The sequence below is a fragment of the Pelodiscus sinensis genome, chromosome 22, assembly GCF_052426305.1.
Source record: "Pelodiscus sinensis isolate ZL-2025 chromosome 22, ASM5242630v1, whole genome shotgun sequence".
Lineage (NCBI taxonomy): Eukaryota > Metazoa > Chordata > Testudines > Trionychidae > Pelodiscus > Pelodiscus sinensis.
In genome coordinates, this window is record NC_143073.1 from 6,435,001 (window position 1) to 6,454,014 (window position 19,014).

At 58.0% G+C, this 19,014-nt stretch overlaps 1 protein-coding gene across 4 annotated transcripts; it reads right to left on the reverse strand.

The window, feature by feature from the left end:
* Nucleotides 1-522: 522 nt before the first annotated feature.
* On the reverse strand, nucleotides 523-18,008 carry TDRKH (tudor and KH domain containing). Of its 4 annotated transcripts, none has more exons than XM_075907310.2 (14): nucleotides 17,884-18,008; nucleotides 13,949-14,093; nucleotides 13,317-13,423; nucleotides 11,871-12,060; nucleotides 10,363-10,502; nucleotides 9,691-9,997; nucleotides 8,678-8,844; nucleotides 7,566-7,738; nucleotides 7,117-7,181; nucleotides 6,665-6,816; nucleotides 6,135-6,354; nucleotides 3,319-3,843; nucleotides 2,467-2,583; nucleotides 523-2,136 (listed from the first exon to the last, which is right to left on the reverse strand). In XM_075907310.2, exons 2-13 carry the CDS (start codon nucleotides 14,070-14,072, stop codon nucleotides 2,522-2,524), a joined length of 2,232 nt encoding a protein of 743 aa, XP_075763425.2. In that variant the 5' UTR covers nucleotides 14,073-14,093; nucleotides 17,884-18,008; the 3' UTR covers nucleotides 523-2,136; nucleotides 2,467-2,521. The 4 variants fall into 4 exon arrangements, with proteins under 4 accessions (XP_075763425.2, XP_075763424.2, XP_075763426.2 ...); XM_075907309.2 differs by lacking the exon at nucleotides 17,884-18,008 and adding an exon at nucleotides 16,746-16,840; XM_075907311.2 differs by lacking the exon at nucleotides 17,884-18,008 and adding an exon at nucleotides 16,746-16,833 and having other exon boundaries at nucleotides 3,700-3,843.
* Nucleotides 18,009-19,014: the final 1,006 nt, after the last annotated feature.

Here is a 19,014-nt window from a genome sequence, read left to right on the forward strand (position 1 = left end):
GCCCCACAGCAGGGAGACTCCAGGCTCCGGCAAGGGGCCAGAAAGGAGGGGTTCAGGATACAGGACAGGGCTCCAGGCTGGAGCAGAGGGGGCTCTGGGGATAAGGGGTGCAGAGTGTGCAGGGCCTGGGAGGGGGTTAGGGTGTGGACAGGGGCTCAGAGCTGGCCACAATTCCTTGCAGCTCCAGTCCAGTGTATCGGGGCTTCTAGCCAGTCCTTGCCTCGGCCGGATGAATTTAGCAGGGGGCAGATCCAGCCTGGGAGCAGGAAGATTCCCCCACCCTGGTTTGTAGCATGGTCTGCCTAAGGCTCCCGCCATAGAGGGAAGAGAGGCCCTGCACTGGATACTATTTCTCTGGCACACAATAAGTCCCTCCCAGCCAGCATCCCCCAGGGGCCTTAGTAAGGTGGGGAGTTGACCCCTGGTGTCCTACAACCCAGCTTTAAGCCCTCCCTCTTCCCCTGCCCCCCCCCCCCACACTCCACCCTCCCCCACCAGGGACTTGGCAGAATAGGACTGGAAAAACTTTCAACAGAATTTTATTAAAGAAACCACTGGCCAAGGGGCCCAGCTCTCTCCAAGCCTGTCTCCTCTGCCCCTGCTCACCCCCAAACATGGGGCTGGGGTAAAAACACACCCAGCTGAAAGGCTGCAACTCCCCCCTTCCCCCCCAGGAAATGTTGCTGGGATTTCCAAAGCCACTTTAGATAGAGGCATAAAGCTTTGGCCAGTTCCCGTGGACAGGAGCATCTCCTCATCCGGCACGGTACCCACTCCGCAGGCGGCAGGCTACATATGCTTTGCTCGGACTGCTCCATGCGACAAGGAGACAGAAATTTGCAAAAGGCCCCAGTGCCGACCTAACAATTCCGGTCACCTCCCAGGGGAAGAGCAATAGGCCCCCACCGAGTGCCCTAGAAACCACTTCAAAACTACAGCTCTGCAGCCGTCAGGAGGCAGATCCGGGACTCAGCCAAAAAGACGACAGGTCAGCTCCTAGAGCATCATCAAAATGAAAACGCGGCTCCAACATTCCCGGCCTAAGAGGATTCTCTTCTCTGTAAACGTAACTTGGTACTTTAGTAAAGCAAGTGCTGGCAGGACCCGGCCCCATGAGCATCCCACAACCCCTCTGCCAAAGGACAAGTTCAAGGCAAGATTTTCTCAGGTGAGCTACGCTAGCTGGGCCGCAGCGTAACAGCTGCATGCAGGACCAAGCTTTGGACCATCAAGCGCGTGCCCCTGTGCTTCGTGAGAGTCCCGGGCCCACCGCATGGCAGCCGGGGGTTTACTCGCACGGAGCAAAGAACAGCAGGCGAGTGAGTGGCTGCAGCAGGCAGGCTGGTGCGTCACAGCACAAGCCAGCTCCTTCGCCCAGTGCTGCATCCACCCGCAAGCCTTACCCAAACGAGCTCGGGTGGGGACGGACAGAACGCGCCAGCTGCGTGAGGCCAACCCAGGTGCCGAATTCCAGCCCAAGGCAGCACAAGGTACCCTCCCGCCCCGTTTCTACAGCTGAAAAAGCTTGTGTCTCCAGCGTCTCCCTTGCAGGGGGAAGGATGGCAGAGCCGGGCCTTTGGCGCAGGCGCCTTGCAGTGAGATTCAAACCAAACCCAGCCTGGAGTCCTGGCAGAGCAACGCGGCCGAACGGCCGGCAGGAACTCCCAGGGCCAGGAGGGGCTCGGCTCTTCAGGAGGAAGCGGGGACCAGACCCTGCTCAGGAACACCAGCATTGCTAGAGCAGCCCAAGAGAAGTCAGTGCGGCGACTCTGGATTTTCACCAGGGCACCACCAGAGAAATGCCCGTCCAGAACACGGGCGGTTCGTGGCAGAATCTAGCACCCTCCAGAGTCGCCAGGAGGGCAGGCCCAGCACAGCCTGCATCAGGTCCCCGCTGCCGGGCAGCTGCCACACCAGCAGCCCCACACCCCTGCCCCAAACACCTCCCCCGCCCCAGAGGATGCAAACCCATCGTTTCCAGACCCACAGCTCAGGTGGGTCCCACTGCCACGGTAAAACGGCACCGCCGGGGCCCAGCATCAATAGCAGAGGTCTTGCCTTCCGCTTTCCCACAGTATTTTAGTCCCCCGCTCCCGCGGGGATCCTCACAGTCGTCTCGATCCAGGCGCCAGTCTCCTAGGGAGGGAAGGGGAGGCAAGAAAGCAGAGGCCCTAAGTGCCACACTTAAGGACACAGGGAGCGGCTGCTACTTGCGTAAAACAGCAGCCCAGCATTGGCTGGTTACAGCCCCGGCCTGTAATTAGCGCCACGCCTTAACCTGCCCCCAGGGGTGCTAGTGAGCAGCTCCCTCCCACTCCGGGGCCGGTGACGGGGCCATGCAGACGAGGCCTCCCCCCATGTACTCCAACAGAGGGCATTCAACAGGCCCTTCCTCTGGCCTGAAAGCAGGATCCCAGGGACAGCCGGGGGCTCAACACCCCCCCCGTATGTCTGCACTGTACACACCTCCCTCGGTGACTCCTCCGGCTCGCTGTGGCCCCGGGGAGGGGCTGGGCAGGAGTCAGAGCGAATCGTCTTCCCCCAGAAGAACGTCCTCGCCGCTCCCAGACCCCGACGCGGCTTCTGCACAGAAGAGAAGAGGCAGGGGTTGGAAGAGGCACCAGCCTGCCCCCAAGAGCCATGTCACCGTGCAGCCAGGTGGCCCCCTTCTCCAGAGACAGGGCAAGCGGCAGGGAGACGACCCACTCGGTCCCGGGTGGAGTCCAGCTGCTCCGGGACGCAAGGAAGATCCAGCTCTCCTCCCTTGTGCCCCTCGTGCACGGAGAAACAAGACCAGTGCCGCAGCAGGCCCCCCGCGAAGAGTCCCCGAGCATCCGTTTCACGCCCTCTTCGCCGGCTCCACAGAGCGGGTGATTCGCGCTGCCACGACCCAGCGGGCAGGTCTGGATCTCACTGACAGCAGGCTGCAGCCGGAGGGCCCAGCCACCTCCACGGAAGGGCGAGAGCGGGCCTGAGCCGGGAGGTGCAGGGACGCCCACCGCAGTGCTGGGTACCTGCTCCGCGCGGAACGGTAACAGTGCTGAGGACAGAGGCCTGGCCGGGGGGGGCAGATGGTGCCGGCTGGGAGTGGTCCCTAGTGGTGAACTGCGCAAGCCAGCCAATGACAAGGCAGCAACTGGGACAAACAGCCACACCCTGTGAGAATCTCTGCCCCCCGGCAGCTGGGGGGGAGGGCAGCGCACGGGACACCCCTGCATCTCAGGGGGCCTGAGCAGCAGCAATCTACACTCCTCGTGCTTCTGATCCCACAGACCACAGTGCAGTGCCCAGGCTGCCCATCCAGGGTGCCCTCTGTACCTCTCTTACAGGCCCTCAGCCCCGCCTCCTCCTCCTCCTCGCTGCTGGAGGAGCTGATGAGGATGAGGCTCTGGAGGGACCCGCTGGCAGAGCCCGAGCCGCTGAAGAAGACGGAGGAGCTGGACCAGTCTTCTGAAGTGGAGAGGTAATAGAAGCAGCCCCGGAGGGAGTAGCAGCTGCTGTCCCCAGAGGGCAGGGCGGCAGGGGAGCTGCCGTTGCTTGTGAGGGAGATGAGAGAGGCCTCTCCCGAGGCGGCTGCGGGAAGCGAGCGATCGACAGGACTGGACGTCCACTTGGCACCTGCCGCAGCCGGCAGAGACCCCACAGCCTCAGACGCCCCCTCACTGAGGCAGCCCCTTGGGCCTGTCTGCGTCTCCTCACCAGCTGGCAAAGCGAGGGCCTCCGAGTCCCCCGGAAGGCAGGCGGGAGCTGAGGCTCTGAGGGAGCAGGGTGGGGGCGCGAAGGTCTTCTGGGAGGGCGGTTCGGTGGGCTCAGTGTCGCTTCGGAGCTGCTCAATGGAGTCATCTACCAAGCCAAAGGCGCATGTTACATGGGGGGCAGGGCCGCGTGCTCGCCTTGGCGTCTTTTCACGTGGACACAAGTGCCCGGAAAGTCATACTCCCTCCTGCGCCCTCCTCCCCTGCCCCTCTCTGCTCTGTCCCTGCTACTGCCCGAGGGGGCGGAGGGCCAGCTGAGGTATGTGCATCTGCACCCCTCTAGCAGCACCCCTGCAGGGGGCTCCCCCACTGGCTCAACGGGAACTACTAAGGGAAAATCTCCTGAGCACACCTACATGGCATGGACATGAGCCATCACTCGAAGAAGAACTAGTGTTCCCTGTATTAGGGCAATGCCAGAAGCTACAGCTGAGATCAGGGTCCTACCGGGCCAACTGCAGCACAGACATGAACGAGACAGTCGCTGCTCTGTCGACAGAGGAGGGAGGGGGAAGGGAAACTTGGGGACAGAAGTCGCTTGCCCAAAGCCACAGAGCAGGTCAGTAGCAGCACCAGGACCAGAACCTATAGCCTTCCGTCTTATGCCACGCCCTCCCCACTAGAGAACACTGCCTGGGAGGCTGACTGACCGGATTCTAGTTCCTACACACTTGGCACTGTGTTCTCTTAGGGCTACACACTGCAGAGGAATTAGTGAACCTCCCTCCTGTCTGCACCCCCAGCCAAAGAAGTATAGTTTAAAAAGAGCGAGGTGAAGAGAGTCCAATTCATAGAATCCTGGAAGGGACCTCGAGAGGTCAAGTCCAGTCCCTGCCCTCACAGCAGGACCAAGCACTAGCTAGACCCTTCCTGATAGATGTTGGTCTACCCTGCTCTTGAGTATCTCCAGCGATGGAGATTCCACACACCCCCCCCCCAACAGGCAATGTATTCCAGTGTTTAACCACCCTGACAGTTAGGAAGTTTTTCCTCATGTCCAGCCTAAACCTCCCTTGCTGCAGTTTAAGCCCCTTGCTTCTTGTCCTATCCTCAGAGCCCAAGGAGAACAATTTCCCCCCCTTCCTCCCTGTGACACCCTTTTAGATACCTAAAAACTGCTCTCATGTCCCCCCTCAGTCTTCTCTTTTTCAAACTAAACAAGCTCAATTCCTTCAGGCTTCCCTCATAGCTCATGGTCTCTAGACCTTTCATCATTCTTGTTGCTCTTCTCTGGACCTTCTCCAATTTCTCTACATTTTTCTTGAAATGTGGTGCCCAGAACAAAACTCCAACCGAGGCCTAATCAGCGCAGAGTAGAGCGGAAGAACGACGTCTCGTGTCTTTCTTACGATATTCCTGTTAACGCCTCCCAGAATCATGTTGGCTTTTTTTAACAACAGCGTCACACTGTTGACTCATATTTAGTTTATGGTCCACTAGGACCCCTACGTCCCCTTCAGCAGGGCTCCTTCCTAGACAGCCACTTCCCATGTATGAAACTGATGGGTCCTTCCTAAGTGGACCACTTTGCATTTGTCCTTATTAAGCTTCATCCTGTTTACCTCAGACCCTTTTTCTAGTTTGCCCAGATCATTTTGAATTATGACCCTATGTTCCAAAGCACTTGCAACCCCTCCCAGCTTGGTATCATCTGCAAACTTAATACGCGTCCTCTCTATGTTCAATCATTTTTTATTCACGACCCACGGAGTCGGGAAAATTTCCCCTCCCAGGAAGACATGTTGCCCACCGCTGCTCTATGCCATCATTAAATTCATGCTGAATTTTGTGAAAACCCTTGACACAAAACTTGTGACAGGCCTGAACCGGCTGATTCTGTTTTTCCTTAGAGTAGAGGGTCAACTTTTTTGCCCCATTCATGTGGACAGAGGTGGAGAATCATTTCTCCTACAAAAGAAGAAAAGCTCTTGGCGTCTCTGGGGGCATCGGGAGAGGTGGCACACGGAGAGGAACCAAAGATCAGGGATGTGAATGTATAACCATGTAAGCCAAGGCTTATTGGTTAACGTTCACGGTTACACGCAAGTTTCCGCCCTGCTCCTGGGGAGTTGGCTGCCCCCACACTGCTGCCTCTAATACAGTGCGGGATGGCAGCGTGGTACCTGGGAGCAGCGTGCACCGGCTCCTAGGGAGCTGGCTAGGGTGTGCGTAACCACTGAGTTTTTCAGTGGTTACAGGTGTACATAAATTACCTGCATTTTAACATCCCTATCAGGAAATTTAGCTACTGATGGGATGTGGAAGGTGCCCAGACACTGCAGTGACAGGAAGCAAGATACAACCCTAAGGCAGACAGAATCTGTCAGAGCAGCCGCCCCCAGGAAGGGCTGGTTGCTTCAGGTGATCACAACTGCGTACCTGAAAGGCTGACACAGGTCTCGGATAGGAGGCTCTCGAGGGAGGTCTCTGCAGCGTTCCCCTGAGCCACAGAGAGGGGCAGTTCCAGCATCTTCTGGGATGCTGCAGCCGTGGTCTGCTGCCCCATCTGGGGGGCGCCATCCCCCGCAGCACCAGCCTCCTCCTGCCGACACCACACAGCGTGACCCAGCCGGACCAGCTCCTCCCCTATGTCAAGGCTCTGAAGGGAAACAGGAAGGCACTGGAGAGTTGCAGGCAGACTCTGGCCCAGAGGGACTCTAAGGGGGTGCAGTTCAGGGAGGGGGGGGCAGGAGCCAGAGAGGAAGCAGCACTGGTGATCTGGGGAGCGATACCGATGGGGGAGAGACACAGGAGTTCGGATCTTGATCCCAACGATACGTAGCAACAGGCCACACGGGGGTAGCGGAGGCAGCCCTGCTGCATGCTGCTATACAGACCCCTGGTCAGCAAACGCTGACTTCGTAAGGGGAGAACGCAGCCTGCCAGGCAGCCTGGCCTCCAGCGCTCACCTGTCCGCCGCTGGTGTCATAAAGCCAGATGCGTGGCCAGGTACAGACGCCGGACTGGACGTAACTGGAAATCTTTGCCAGCAGGGGCTTCCACTCGGCACAACGGGTGAGGCGATCAAACTCGTCCAGGGCGGCCTCTTCCCACTGCCCTCCTGCGGCGGCGGGGGGGGGGGGGGGGGGGGAGAAGAGTAGCAGAGGCTTTAGGAGGGGCTGGGTCTGATTCCCAGGGACACAGAGAGAGAGAGAGAGAGATCGACCCCAGGGAGCCAAGTGCAGGTGGGTCTGGAAATGGGAGGTTTCAGCATCAGCCAGCCACCTGACAGCCATGGAGAGCCGCTGCTCTCTGCATACTGCCTGAGCCCTGTTGGGCTACCCTGCCGGCAGGCCTGGCTGGCCACTTCACCGGGACATGTCCCAACAGAGCACGCGTCGACCACGGTTTTGCAACTCACCCGCGGGAGCGATCCCAGCAAGGCTGCACTCAATCGCTTGGAAGGGCAGGCTCAGGAAATCGCTCCTGGCGGAAAAGAAGCGGCGGAACCACCATGAACAGTGATACAACCGTAGCGCCCCCCGCTGGCGAAATCGATCGGGTCTGCCCTGCTAAATCGTGTCTCTGAGGTGCAGCAGGGATCTTCACACCCTAGCGTGGGATCCCTTTGCCCATCCTCACCCTTCACATCCAAGGATCTCCCAACTGCCAATAGCTGTTAACTCGGGCATCCAACCCCTTTGAGACAGGAGCGCGCAGCGTTTTATAAAAACCAAGGTGCAAATCGGGGGAGGCCTCCTAGCCTAAGTCCCACAGCAAATCAGTGGCAAGAATGCAACCCAGGAGTCCTGCTCCATCCCCTGCCTTCACCTACACACTCCTTTTCACCACCCTCCCCGCTGCACGTACCGCAACGCTCGCAGCGCCTCCAGCGGGGCTTCCCCGTTGTCCCCAAAGTCGACGAAATAAAGATCCAAGTTGCCGTTCTCCAGAGTCCCCAGGACTCGGGCCCGGTACCAGGCGCTGTGACCAGTGTACGGGGCAGCCACGATGTCGCCTACTCGGACGTTCGGGAATTCAGGCTGGTGAGACAAAAGGAGGAGGACATAAGAACAGCCAGACTGGGTCAGACCAAAGGTCCATCCAGCCCAGTATCCTGTCTGCCGACAGCGGGCAATGCCAGGTGCCCCAGAGGGAGTGAACCGAACAGGGAATGATCAAGCGATCTCTCTCCTGCCATCCATCTCCACCCTCTGACAAACAGGCTAGGGACACCATTCCTTACCCATCCTGGCTAATAGCCATTAACGGACTCAACCTCCATGAATTTATCTAGTGCTCTTTTAAACCCTGTTATAGTCCTAGCCTGCACAACCTCCTTAGGCAAGGAGTTCCACAGGTTGACTGTGCGCAGCATGAAGAAGAACTTCCTTTTATTTGTTTTAAACCTGCTGCCCATTAATTTCATGTGGTGGCCCCTAGTTCTTATATTACGGGAACAAGTAAATGACTTTTCCTTATTCACTTTCTCCACACGACTCATGATTTTATAGACCTCTCTCATATCCCCCTGTAGTCTCCTCTTGTCCAAACTGAAAAGTCCTAGTCTCTTTAATCTCTCTTCCTATGGAACCCGTTCCAAACCCGATATTTTTGTTGCCCTTTTCTGAACCTTTTCCAATGCCAATATATCTTTTTTGAGACGAGGAGACCACATCTGTACGCGGTATTCAAGATGTGGGCGTGCCATGGATTTATAAGGGCAATAAGATATTCTCTGTCTTATTCTCTATCCCTTTTTTAATGATTCCTAACATCCTGTGTGCTTTGTTGACTGCCGCTGCAGGCTGCGTGGATGTTTTCAGTAGGAGTAGGGAGTCACATGCACAGGATCTCGGGACTAGCATGGGCCGAGGGAGGAGGATTAACTCCTCTTTGAGGAGCAGGCATGGGGATGAGACCCCACTCTGCTCAGCTGTGCCAGGCTGACCCAGCTGTCACGCCCCACGGCAAAGGCTCACCGAGCAGCTGCTGCTCTCGTAGTACTGGGACATCTCGCAGGTCAGCTTGTCGAGCTGCAGGCTGCGGGACCCGACGATCTGAACCCAGAAGTGGCTGGGGTTCTCCGAGGCCGAGACGTAAACCTCCAGGTGTTCGTCCGCGTGGAAGCTGAAGTCAGGGCTGGGGACTAAGAGACACACGCAGCCTCGGGCAAGAGGGGACGGGGAGGTCCAGGGCGACATAGAAATCCTGGCATGGGATGCTGATCTAGCTAGACCAGTGCTCCCCAACTTTTTGGGGCTGTCAGGTGCCCGGGGTGGGGGCTGCGCATGCGCTGGGCGCAAGAATGGCTCGGGCTGGCCCTGGTCACTAGGTGGGTGCCATGGCGCCCACGGGCACCACGTCGGGGACCACTGAGCTAGACGGATGGGGGCAGAGGGGAATGACATTTCACAAGCTGAGAGCTCTGAGGAAGGAGCCTCCCAGGTGGATCGGCGTGCAGGGTGCTGGAGTGGCGTGGTACTGCCGTGCCTTAGAGGACACAGCGGGAGCAGCCAGCTCGGCTGCCTCCCATTCCAGCAGCTCAGTGCAAGCCCGGCTGTGCCCAGCACTCCCACGAGGAAGGCTCACGGTGCCCCAAGTGGCATGCGGGCCCGGTGGCTAGCACAGCTGCTGTGACAACTCAGGGCCTCGATGCCAGGGAAAGGGCGACCCCAGGTACCCACAGGCTGCTGCTGCGTCACACGCGGCCCCAGGAAGCCCCCGTCCTTTGCTCTTTACAGCGTCTCCTCTCCAGGAGAGACTCTTTGCAAACACCCAGCCTCCTACCCAACAGAGAGGGAAACCGAGACACGGAGCAGGAAGGGCGCTGCTCGAAGACCAGCAAGTCCTTTGCAAAGCTAGGAAGAGCGCCCAGGAGTCCTAGCTCTCACCCGCCAGCCTACGCCCAGGCAGGGCAAGGGCAGCAACCCCATTGGCTGCAATCACACCCCCTGCATTTGAGCCAGTCCTGGAGAAAAGACAGCCCACTCACCTTCGAACATGGGCACTGATTGGCTGGCCTCCATCACCAGCTCCTCCGGGGAGCTGCTCTCCGCTCGGAGCTCCTGCGGTTCATCTAAGGCTTCGTTAGCCAGCTGCCCATCTCCATCCCCTGCCCCTTGCTGAGGGCTCGCCAGCTGGCTGCGGGCCTCGCCACAGGGACGTGGCAGCACCTCCTGCTGACCAGGATCCTCTCTTCTCACGCCCAAGGGCTGCTTGCGCAGGCACCGGGTGGCCGCCGCCTGGGCCAGTTTCTTTCGAAACACGTCATCCTCCGAAAGCTTTTCCAGGATCAGTTGCTTTGGGAGAGGAAGGGAGAGAAGGGTGCTTGGGGTAGAGCCACCAGCCTGTGCGGAAGGAGAACCTGACACAGGGTAACCCTGAGATTCTGACAGCATGGGAACCTCTTGCCTCAGTTTCCCCATCATTCGCCCCCAACTTAGGTCCTCTCCTCCTTCCTACAGGTCTCCTCTGCACATGCCTTCCTGCAGTTCGGCAGCATTCTCCTGCATTAACCTGTCCTCCGAGCCCATCCCTGGCAGCCCTCAGCTCTCCGCTCTCCTTCAGGCTGTTCCTCTCTCTCTCTCTCAGTCTCCCCCCTTTTATGGGGCTACGTTGCCTTCTCTCAAGCCAGACCACGAAGCAGCAGTCACCTGAGACCCACCTTGGCCGCATTCACCTCCTTGCGGGTCCCGGAGAGGCTGATGAGGCGGGTCAGACACAGGGCGTTGTCGGTCTCCCTGTCACACTCCACTTTGGCTCCCGAGCTGCGGCAGATGGCTCGCACGGTCTCCCCGCCCCTGCCTGAGGAGCAGAGAGAACGAGGCTATTTGCCAGGCGGCAGCAAGAGAGGAACGACAGAGCACGCAGCCGGAGACAGCGCTTGGAGGGGAACCTGCCCGCCCCAGGTCAGTCTCACGACCAGAACACAAGCGCCGCCAGAAATGTCAGTTTCGGCTGCTCTGCTCCAAGCAGATGTGTTCCGCCAAGGAGGAATGGCTGCGGGAGCCCAGAGGCTGCAGTGATGGGCATCGCCCTAAGAGCGTAGGCAGATCCAGCTGCTCTTTGGCAAGGTGTGGTTGCTGCTCAGGATATGTGAGCTCTACAATCAAAGCCCCACAGCAGTAAGTCTCAGCGCCCAGGTCCAATGGCTCAGGCTTGTGCTCTAGAGCCGAACGCGGACGTGCCGAGGTCCCGGCTGGAGACTAGGCCCTGAAGTCCTCCGACTCCAGTCGGCACCAATGTCTACACTGCTGGTTTTAGCTCTGCAGCGTGAGCCTGAGTTGGCCAACCAAGGCTCTGAGATTCGCAGCCGGGGCAGGGGGGGGGGGTTCATTGCCGCATCGAGGTACAGCAAGTCAATCACCAGCGCTCCAGCATGGGGCTTGGGGCACAGGGCCACCCTGCAGGGGTGATGAGCCTCTTGCGCTCGGTGAAAGGGCAAAGAGCGAAGCCAAGTTCTGACTGAGGAAATCACAGCTGGGCTTCCTGTCCCCAACACCAAACTCACGAATCATTTTACAGTCGTTAATGTATTTATCCTCACAGCCCTTCCCTGACTCTTACTGCCACTCTCCAGCTGGGGGAAACTGAGGCACAGAGACGCAGGGACTGACACCAAGTCACACAGGAAGCAGTGAAGAAGGGACTTGAACCCAGATCTCCCACCGCCCAAGCCAGTTTCCAACTGGTCACAGACAGGACCCTGCCCCGCCTGTCCTCGCAGCGTCTCCGCTGAACAGCTGTAGCGTTCTACACCCGGGACATCAGTCCGGGGGCTAGTGATTCACTCGAGCTTCATCAACAGAAGCTTCCACACAGCAGCAGGGCCAGAAGTGAAAAATAAAGGCACTTAGATTTGAGAGAGAGCCGCCTGATAAGACTGCAGCAGCTCTCGCCGCCCTAGACTCCAGTGAGCACACAAAGGGGGTAACCACTGAATTCCAGCCCTGGAAGCAGACTTACTGGCATGTCTCAATATTTCTCCTCAGCTTCGGAAGGGGAAGCAGCAAGGGCTCTGGCCAACCAACTGAAGCAACGTTTAGCAGTTGCCTGAGTCTCTGGAGCGGCGTGAAAGAACAGAGCTCAGGTCACTCCTGCCTAGATCCCTAGCGGTTCTTCTGGTGGCTAACGGGAGGTGGGGAGGGAGCAGGAAAGTTTCTAGCCGGTTACCGATAATCCTGCCGATGGCCCTCCGCGGCACCAAGAACTGCTCTGCCACGGGGGCGTTGTCCACCAGGAGCTGGTGGATGGCAGCTTTCGCTCTGCACACCTGGACAGGGAAGCCACTGATCAGCAGCACCCGCTCCTCACCGGAGTCCCCCGTGTCCACATCAATGCGGGCGCCAGTCTCCTTCCTCAGCTGCGGAGACACAGGACACGGAAGTCTAGCCGGGCGCTCGGGCGGAGGGCACAGTTCAGCCAACTGAGCTCAGACCTCCTGGAACGGGCCACGTGCCCGTCGGCGTCCCTCTGAGCCGGTTATTGGGGGTGGATCTTCAGAAGCCAAGGGCCGGGCATTAAGACCCAATGGCACATTTATAGCAGTGTTGCCGTCCTCTGGCATCGGTGCCCAAGTCTCCCCCTCCCCGGGTGGCTGGGCCAGTTGCCTACCTGGCTGCAGCAGCTTATTCAGAAGGTTTGCAACCATCTTTGGGATTCTTAGAAGCTGAGCGAGTGGGGTGGGGCCCAGGATACACTGATGCCAAGGGCCAGGCACTGTCCAATGGGAGGGGATGGTCACTAGAGGGTTCTGCCTGGGCGGGGGGCGGGGCACAAGGAACTGGTCTGACATCCTGCCATTGAGCTCACATGACGCCTAGGCAAGTGCCGGTCCCTGAGATCAGGCCCTGCTTGTCGCATCCTAGCACCTGGGACGGGGTGGACAAAATACAGCCCAGATCTGGCCTGCCAAGCCTCTGGATCCATCCCACTGGGACCCTCGGGCAGCCCCCCTGCCTGCTGCAGCCCCAGGCTGCTCAAAGTAACCAGCCACAGGGGCCACGTACCTCCAAGTGCCGCATGCCCCTTGGGGGGGATGGGAGGGAGGAGACTTTTGCGCTGCTTCCATCCCAGCAGGAGCACAAAGTCCCCTCCCCCATGGTAGCACAGAGAGGCACATGGCCCGACCAGCTGGCTGCTTTGAGCAGCCTGGGGATGCGGCAGGCAGAGAGCCTGCCTGAGGGTCCTGCTGGCCGGGAGCAACCAAGGTAAGCGCTGCCCGGCCAGAGTCCGCATCTGGCACCCCATCCCCTACCACACGCCAACTCCCTGCCCCAGGCCACCACCTAAACCCTGTACCCTCCTCCACAGGTTACAACTTCCTCCCAGACCCTGCACCCCCTCTACCAGGTCAGAATCCTCTCCAGCACCCACACCCCCTCCCCAACTCTGCACCCCTGCCCCAAGTCACAACCCCCTCCTTCGCCCATACTCCCGCTCAGGCCCCACACCTTCTCCTGCCCCCCAACCTCCCACCCCGAGTTCTCTTCGGCACCCAACCTCAATACCAGACCCTGCACTCCCTCTATAGAAAAGTGCAGCTCTTGGCCACTTACCAAAAATCTTGAAGTGGGGCCCCCCCCCCCCCCCGTCCTAGGAACACACAGTGACACTTGCCTGTTTGATTTTGGTACCCTGCCGTCCGATTATCAATTTCACAGCCTCCTGGGGGATCTTCATCTCGATTTCAACGTCATCCTCGCCGACGAACGTCAGCCGCTCCTCTGAGCACAACCAACCGTAAACAGGTTAAACAGGCTAATGCATTCACCCCCCCAACCCTCTTCCCCGTAGCCTGATGGGGGCCAATCCCACTAGTTTAGCAGCTCCAGGCCAGGAGAAGAGGCGGAATCAGCAAAAGTCCAGAGCAGTGAGACCTTTAACCTGTCAGTGCTGAGTCTGTTTGCATTTCCTCAAACCCAGGGCATGGTCTGGGAAGAAATTAGCAGGAAGGTCGAAGGGTTTTAGCTTCTTGCAGGGATGGTATCACAGACAGCGCAGGGGAAAATCAAAACAGACACAGCTGCTCAGAAAAAGACCCCCTGTCCCCATGGATCACCCCTGGTTATGCTGCCAGCTCTTCTCTTCAGCAGGGGAGAAGTTTATTTCTGAGCATTTGGCAAGACTGGGGATGGGGCGGGAAGGAAGCCAAGTAATGAATAATTCAAGCCTAAATGCAACACACAAGCTGCTAGCAACAACGGAGTCACGATCACCCGAAGGCCATCACCACGAGGGGATGCACATACCTCGGCTTTCTCTGTACCTGCGGTACAAGATGTACAGGACAGTTGCACTGGCTGGGACCCCAAGGGCCAGAGCGATTTTCTGCAGGGTTGTCAGGTTGTTCCAGTAACCCTGGTCTGCTGACATCTTTCCCAGAGAGACGGCGCCCTAAGCGGGAGAGGGCAGAATCTTCTTAGACACAACAGCAGCCCCTCTTCCTGGGATCACAATGATTGGCATGACTGGCAGCCCTAGCTGGCACACTCTCCACTAGCCCTGGGCACCTCCAGATCAGGGCAAAACACAACTGGCACGTGCTCTGCTGTGCCAGGACTCGTTCAAGCTGCTCACAGATAGCTGCAGGCTCTCAGCCTTCTGCAGGATTGCCCTGCATCACCAATCTGACCTGTCAAGGCACTGGAGCCACATATTTCAAGCTGTGCTCTTCCAATCTAGGCAGCAGCAAGCGGCTTGTTACGGGAAGAGGCAGGCGGGCTGGGGGAAGCTGCCAGCTTGGAAACTTCAACAAGAATAAATGATCTGTCCCCATAGTTCAAATGGATCCAATCGCTTTCCGCTCTCCTCCTTGCAAACACCTCGCACCCAACTCCTCCCTCCTCCTCTGCATTTCATGAGGTTAAGACACAAGGGCCTTCTCCTTCGCAGCTACCTCTGCTCTGGAACAGCCTGCCAGCATCCCCTTGCGCCCTTGCCCATACCTCCTAACTCACCTGCTGCCGCCATTGCTTAACTCAGTCACACATATGGGGACCCTGAACAAATTAAGGATCTGCTTGCGCATCGGTGCCCTTAGTTGTCAGGGGCTTTGTGGGTGCTCAGATACACCAAGGGTCACACAGCTCCTGGCTCTACTTCAGGACAAAATATTGTGTCAGCCCTAGGGATGTTAGTATGTAGTTGATTACATGATTAATCGATAAGCCTGAGCTTATTGGTTAATCATATTGGCTACACACAACCCCTCCCCCTTTGCTGCTTCTGTATCAGAGGAAGCAAGGAGGGGGAGCATGGGGAGCTCGTGGGGAGCTTTTACGCTGGCTCTCCGCACGTGCAGCTTTGCAGAGCTGCCTGCCCCCTCTTTCTGCCTCCCACAGAAGGGGCAGCAAGGGGGCAGGCAGGGAAGAGCCAGTGCTGGGGGGGGGAGCTGGCTTTTAAGTTGGCTACCATTTCTCTCCCACCACTGCACTGTTGACTCATAGGGTGTCTAGACTACAGGGTTTTGTCGACAAAAGTGGACTTTTGTTGCCTGCGTCCACACTGCCTTTGAGTTATGTCGACGTATGTAAACCTCATTCTACGAGGAATAACGCCTTTTATCGACAGAGTTCTGTCGACAGAAGGCATTATTGCATCTACACTGTCCTTTGCGTCCACACTGTTATGTCGACAAAGCGGCTTGCTTTGTCGACAGAACTGGCTGTAGTCTAGACGCTCTTTGTCGACAGAAGCTTTGTCGACAAAACCCTGTAGTCTAGCCATACCCTGATAGAGGGGTGGGCAGCAGAGCAGGGTGTGAGGGGGTAGGCAGGAGCCTGCACACACAGGAAGTGGCTTTCAAGCCGGCTCCCACAGAGCTGCCTAATGATCCCGTCTTAAAAGCTGGCTCCCCCCATGCACTGGCTCCCGCCTGCCCCCCGTGCGTAAACATGCAACCGCTAGACGTTCCAGCAGTTACAAGTTTACACAAGTAAATGATAGGGATGTTACCTAGCCAGCACCAGTGGAAAACTCACTACAACAAACAATAATACTCAGCATTTTATAGCACTGTTCCCCCAAGGGATCTCAAACCTCCTGCCAAAGCAGAGTAACTTCGCAAACACAGACAAAAGTGCTACACAGTCCTGTTTTTTGTTTCAGCTACACTAGACTAACACGGCTACATTTCTATCACAGACAGCCAGATATTCAGTGTTGCATATCACATGCGGTAGCACCCAATGACTGCAGGGGCTTTGCAGTCATCCTTTGCCCCAGGTCCATACAGGTGGAGGAGAGTGCAGCACTGTCAGAGCTAAACATATTTTCAGTAGGTGGTACCAGATCTCTCACACGGAGGGGGGGTGTGTGTGAAAGTATATGGGGACAGATTCTAGACAGCGACACGAGAGATTTCCTTTGGGAACATGCCACCTGGGGAGGCTGGGACTGCCCCTTTGCTTTCTACACCCAAAGCCACCATTCAGTGATCTGCGCTCTTGTGACGTGCAGTGCATCAGAAAGCCAAACAGGTACATAGGTAAGGCACAACATTTCTGTACAACTGTTAGCAAAAAGGATCCTAATGCCACCAGCTGATATCTGTGGTAACAAAGTTTTCAATTTGTGTTACAGCTGAGCCACAGCGTCACTTACACTCTGGAACAAACTATAATGGAGCAGAGGGATTGATGTTTACACTCCCGTTACCAAAGATCATATGTTTCTTGCAAAGCAGGGTGGTAGTAAGAGCTACACCGAAGGAGGTAAGCCAGAGCCTGGAGGCACCATTGCACAGTGGACTGCTGGTTTCTTACCCCAGCTCTGCCACTGATTTCCTATTAAGCCTTGGGCAAGTCATTTCACCTCTTTGCCACCATTTCCCCTCACACTGTGCATCTGCCTTTCCAGTTAAGACTAAAGTTCCCCTGGGCAGGGGCTGTCTGTCTGTGCAGCACCTAGTACCATGGGGCCATGATCTCTTTTGGGAGGTCAAGGCACTATGATCATAAATAATAAACAGTATCATCTCAGGCTTGACTTGAATTTTATTACAAAGGGTTCAATGAGACCATAGTAAAAAAAAAAAAAAAAAATCACCAAAGCACAGTTGTGAGAAAACTGGCAATTTCCTGGGGAAGACGAGAGCTTCTGGACCAGAAAGACAGGGTGGCGGGGTGCCCCAGAGGGCAGGAAAGCCGGCTCTGTGGAACGGAGCACACCGGGTGGCAGTCCCAAAGAGACTTCTGTGATTGAACCCATCTCAACCTTCTGCATGCCAATGTACTTCCAGACTGCCGCACAGCCTGGCTTCCCCAAACACAGCCTCTCTCCTTCATAATACAGTTCCCTAAATAGCACCACTATACTACCCCTCACATCTCATTTACTCCCAAGCAAGCACCCTGGGACCCAGTCGCTCCGGTGGCCTCTCCTCCAGATCACCATCTCTTCTCACCCCCATGCAAGCCCCCCCCCAGATCCTACCCCCCCCAAATGTTCCAGGACACAGGTTCTCCCCCCATTCCAGATCTCACCCCTTTCACACCTCAGTTTCCCCACTCTGGGCCAGCCCATTAGTCCTGCACCTCTCCCAGGCCGTGTCAACGCCCCCGCCCCAATACTCTTGGTCCTTGCACCCCGTGCCAGCCAGCCCCCTGCATCCCCTGGGTCCTTGCACCCACCTCCTACTCTGCATCCCTGCACCTCCATCCCCTTGGTCTTTGCACCCTCCCATCCCGCCCCATGCCAGCCCTCCACCCAGCCCCCTGCATCCTTGCACCCCTGGGTCCCTGCACCTCCCAACCCCCTGGTCCTTGCACCCTCCCATCCCGCCCCATGCCAGCCCTCCACCCAGCCCCCTGCATCCTTGCACCCCTGGGTCCCTGCACCTCCCAACCCCCTGGTCCTTGCACCCTCCCATCCCGCCCCATGCCAGCCCTCCACCCAGCCCCCTGCATCCTTGCACCCCCCAACCCGCTGGTCCTTGCACCCCCCATCCCGTCCCATGCCAGCCCTCCACCCAGCCCCCTGCATCCTTGCACCCCTGGGTCCTTGCACCCCCCATCCCCTGGGTCCTTGCACCCCCCAGCCCCTGGGTCCCTGCACCCCCCAGCCCGTGCCAGACCGCCCCCCAATACCCTTGACTCCCACCCCAGCTCCCCCTCCCTTGGCTCCTGCACCCCCTTGGCCCTTGCACCCTCCCACGCCAACTCCTTAGTCCTTGCCCCGCCCTCACCTCTCACACCCGCTCCGCCTCCGCCAGCGGCGTCGCTCGCCTCCCTCCAGCCCGGCCGGAGCAGCAGCAGCTCGCACACGCGCGCGCGCCCAGCACAGCAAGCCCCGCGCCCCGCCCAATCACAGCGCCGCGCCTCCCTTCTGAACCAATCGCTAGCTCGGGCGCCCTGGAGAGCCCCGCCCCTGCTGCTCCCCCACGGCCAATCAGCGACCCCTTCTGCTAACCAATGGGAGCCGAGGCTGATGGGATAAGCTACCAATCAGAGAGAGGTATTGGGAGAGCGAGCTCCACCCTCCCCGCCTTGAACTGAGGGCGGGGGTAGTTCAGAGAGGCTCCAAGATGCACTGGGGGGGGGGCAGCACTGAGAGGCCCCATGATGCATTGGGGGGGGAGGCAGCACTGAGAGGCCCCATGATGCATTGGGGGGGGAGGCAGCACTGAGAGGCCCCATGATGCATTAGGGTGGGGGGGGGGGAGGCAGCACTGAGAGGCCCCATGATGCATTAGGGTGGAGGGGGAGGCAGCACTGAGAGGCCCCATGATGCATTAGGGTGGGGGGGGGGGAGGCAGCACTGAAAGGCCCCATGATGCATTAGGGTGGGGGGGGGAGGGAGTGCTGAGAGGCCCCATGATGCATTGGGGGGCACTTCAATACTCCTGTCATGGTGGCAGGGGTGAGGTAGATGCCTCAACACTTTGGCAGCCACTGTGATGTCATAAAAGCCACTGTGATGTCATGACATGCCCAGACAAACTGTGACAGGGGCAATTACCAAACTGCCTCTCTCAATTGTCAGCCCTTCCCTATCTCCCTTCCCGTTTGCCCATATCCCCTCTAGAGTCACCTGCCCCTTGATTTCTTTCTCTTTCATATAGCCCTGCTAAACCTCCTCCTGCAACCCCAAATTAGAAGCATCTGCATCATCCCCCCAGAGGCCTGGTGCATCAGTGGAGCACCCCAGTCTCAGCCCTCCCAAGCTAGCTCCAGCAGGAGGCCCGGGACTCTCACCCAGCAGTGCAACTCACTGTTGAGCTCACTAGTTTAATCTTTACTCGTCATTCTCCTTTGCCTTCCCCTCTCACTGCTGCTTCACCAACAAACATCTCTATGGAGCTGAGGAAATCCCACGT

Excerpts from the sequence above, each read along its gene's own strand:
- TDRKH (XM_075907310.2), bottom strand. The coding sequence starts at position 14,072 with ATGTCAGCAGACCAGGGTTACTGGAACAACCTGACAACCCTGCAGAAA. Across the intron at positions 12,061-13,316 it reads AGGGTACCAAAATCAAACAG|CTGAGGAAGGAGACTGGCGC; the intron begins GCAAGTGTCACT and ends GTGTCTCCGCAG. Across the intron at positions 8,845-9,690 it reads ATCAGTGCCCATGTTCGAAG|TCCCCAGCCCTGACTTCAGC; the intron begins GTGAGTGGGCTG and ends TGTGTCTCTTAG.